Source organism: Salvia miltiorrhiza, chromosome 3 (genome assembly GCF_028751815.1).
Source record: "Salvia miltiorrhiza cultivar Shanhuang (shh) chromosome 3, IMPLAD_Smil_shh, whole genome shotgun sequence".
NCBI classification, from domain to species: Eukaryota; Viridiplantae; Streptophyta; class Magnoliopsida; order Lamiales; family Lamiaceae; genus Salvia; species Salvia miltiorrhiza.
Window position 1 is genome coordinate 25,138,190 of NC_080389.1, and position 3,080 is coordinate 25,141,269.

The window sequence follows — 3,080 nt, forward strand, 5'->3', positions numbered from 1 at the left end:
CCTTGAATGAGTCTTTCTATCTATAATATTAAGTTATTATCGACTGAATTTATAAAGATATCAAAGTTCTGTTAATAAATCGGTCCTTGGTGTAATATATTTGCGTGATGATTTATCCACACTATCACGGGCCTTAAGTGGGGGGGGGGGAGGGGGCGTGACAGAGTGGTATCAGAGCTCCGTTTTGGACTCTAAGGTCATATTATTAGAAACTTTGTGGGGGGGACTTTTAAGTGGGGGGGGAGAACTTTTTTTTTTCAAACGCCCTACAATTTTAATCCTGTTAGGGTTATTATCTGACAGAGTCTAGTAAAATATTAAATCTTGAATCGAGTATAAGTCAGAGTGTAACAAGAGCTTCACCTCTCCTCCCTTCCGTTCGCCAAGGTATGTATAGTGGTGGTATGATTGTTTGATATGCATAATATTCAAGTTACATTGGTGGTTGATTGAAATGTTACACTATTATTACTCTTGCTATTATAGATGAAGAACCTTGGATTGACATATATACTTAAGTTATTGGTGATAGTAATAACTTTTCAAAAATACGTAAGTCGATGTAGTTGATACCTGTGTGGAGGGGATATTAAGTTAACATTAGTACTAAGACGCATTTCCTTACAGGATGGCGAGCCGCGTAGAAACCCTGAAAGCTTTTCGAACGTACCAGCCAAATGAGGAGGAAACCTTGGCAGAATTTCTTGGTTACTACCATGCACGATGGATTAAGGCCCAAGAGTATGGTGTTGAGGGTGTGGAAGGCATCATACGTTTAGTTCCATTACTGCCTCGGGAGTGGCGATCATGGGCTGCCTACATAATGTCCAACTATATCGTTCAGAGGACGGATGACGGAATATATTATGGTGACTTTAAGAGATTTATTGCTACTATTAGCCAACGATATTATGCGGAGGGTGCGCCACCCCCAGGGCCATTTCCTCAAGTAGAAGGACCAGTGGATGTAGAGACGGGATTAGTGGACCCAAAACCACAATACGATCCAGTACCATTCATGTTTACTCCACCTAGAGCAGTGTTAGATGATGCCCTTCCAGTCCCTTCTGCATTAGAGTTTACGTTGGCCTTACCGGAACAAGAAGCTCAGCTTATACCAACCTTCGATATTGCGGTAACTCAAGATAATTTTGGAAGCCTGAGGGACTGTCCATTGTTGCCCTACCCTGAGCCAGATGACCCTTCCATTGGAAATATATCCACTTTTCCACCAGGCAGGCCTATTAATTACTTTCACTACCGCCCTGCCTCAGCTAGAAATCTATGATCCTACTTACCCATTTCCAAACCTGGTTCCTGCAGCTAATGACCACGAGGTGGGATCATCACGATTCCCGAATAATAGAAACCAATCAGGAATGTGTGGAGAAGGAATTTTTGAAACAGGAGACCTGCCCCTTTTGACAACTGAAGCTGCTTATGGGACTCACCTGTGTGATAATTACTGGACGACTGATCGATATCTCATTGAAGAAGGAGCAGACAATTCAGAAAGTGAGGAAAGTGATACCGGGAGTTACATTGGAAACAGAGAAAGTGAGCGACTTCGCTTGGGATAAAGCAATGACATGCAAGGAAGTAGTTAAGGATAGCACTTGAAGTTGTGTTATAGGATAAGTTGTGTACTATTAGTATTAGTTATATTTCACTAAAGGCTCAAGGTATGAATATGTTTGTAATGGTGATAGATAGGTCTCTAGTTAGGTATTAGGGGATAAGAAACTTGTTAGGACTCGAAATTTTCCAACTCATCGAGCCCTACTTGTACCAGTCCTCATTAATGAGGCAATTTTCCTAGTGAAAATTTCGTTGTAGCCAAAGCGATCACTAGTTAATATGAAAATGTGTTACACAAGATCGCCAAACTCAAACAAAGAACTACGGACGGAACGTATAACGATTAGGTTCTCCCTAGTTATGTGTTGCATAACCAGAATGAATGAATATGATTAAAATTCATATGGTGTTAAAGTTGTGATGTTACTAATAAAAGAAGCCAACAGAAGTTCCGATGCACAATGACATGAGTGGTCAAGAGTGCTTATATTTTTATTATTGACATTCACAACTACGTTGATGATAACCTATTATAGATGTGGTGCTTTGTTGACAAATTGATTGCAACAAAGACATTTTGTATTATTTAGGAAGATATGCCGCAAAGAAGAAGGAATCAAGTTCAGGAAGAAGAAAAGCGTGAAATTATGCCACCACCACCCCCACCCCAAGAAAGGAGAATAGAAGAAATCTTCCTATGCCAAAACCCACCAGTTTTTGATGGAAAAGGTGATCCTGCAGTAACTGAGGAATGGATTCGGTCAATGGAAAGGATTTTTCGATTGTTACGCTGTAACGACCAGGAACGAATCATGTGTATGTCCTATCAGCTTAAGGGCTCAACCGATTTCTGGTGGAAGGCAAAACAAAAGACAATGACACCTGGGCAATTGGAGAAACTTACGTGGGAAGAATTCAAAACTGCACTTTGTGAGAAGTATATTCCACGAAGTTACAGGAGAAAGAAAGAGATGGAATTTGTTAATCTTCGACAAGGAAAGAAGACGGTGGCGGAGTATGATAGAGAATTTTATGACCTGGCTAGATACGCACCATACCGAGTGGATTCGGATGAGAAAATGTCCGAATTATTCTGTGCGGCACTTCGCCAAGAAATAAGAATTGTGTTAGCAAGTCAGCATGCCTTGACTTATGCTGAAGCTCTAAACCGAGCATTGGATATGGAGTTGGCAATGCAGCCAGAACGACCCACCGCTGGCTCCCAACCCTCGGAAACCCCCAACTCTTAGATAAATCCTACCCCACCTACTCATCAAGTAAATAAGGGAAAAATGAAATGGGAATCTCGCGGACCATTCCCGAAGAAATCGTGGCACGGCATGTCTGGACCTCCTCAATTTCATGGAGGAGAAAAGCGACCCGTGATTAAACCAAATATACCATCTCAGAATGCTCCACGAATCCCATTCTGCCCGAAATGCCATAAACCACACCATGGCACGTGTAAACCAATAGGCAATGCCTGTTACGTTTGTGGAAAG

The 3,080-nt window shown here is 41.6% G+C and overlaps 1 protein-coding gene across 1 annotated transcript; it reads left to right on the forward strand.

The window, feature by feature from the left end:
• Positions 1 to 2,174: 2,174 nt before the first annotated feature.
• On the forward strand, positions 2,175 to 2,828 carry LOC131018574 (uncharacterized). Its single transcript, XM_057947288.1, has one exon. The coding sequence runs from the start codon at positions 2,175 to 2,177 to the stop codon at positions 2,826 to 2,828; it is 654 nt and encodes a 217-aa protein (XP_057803271.1).
• Positions 2,829 to 3,080: the final 252 nt, after the last annotated feature.

Bases quoted from the DNA above. Each gene is read 5' to 3' on its own strand.
- LOC131018574 (XM_057947288.1), top strand. From the start codon at position 2,175: ATGCCGCAAAGAAGAAGGAATCAAGTTCAGGAAGAAGAAAAGCGTGAA.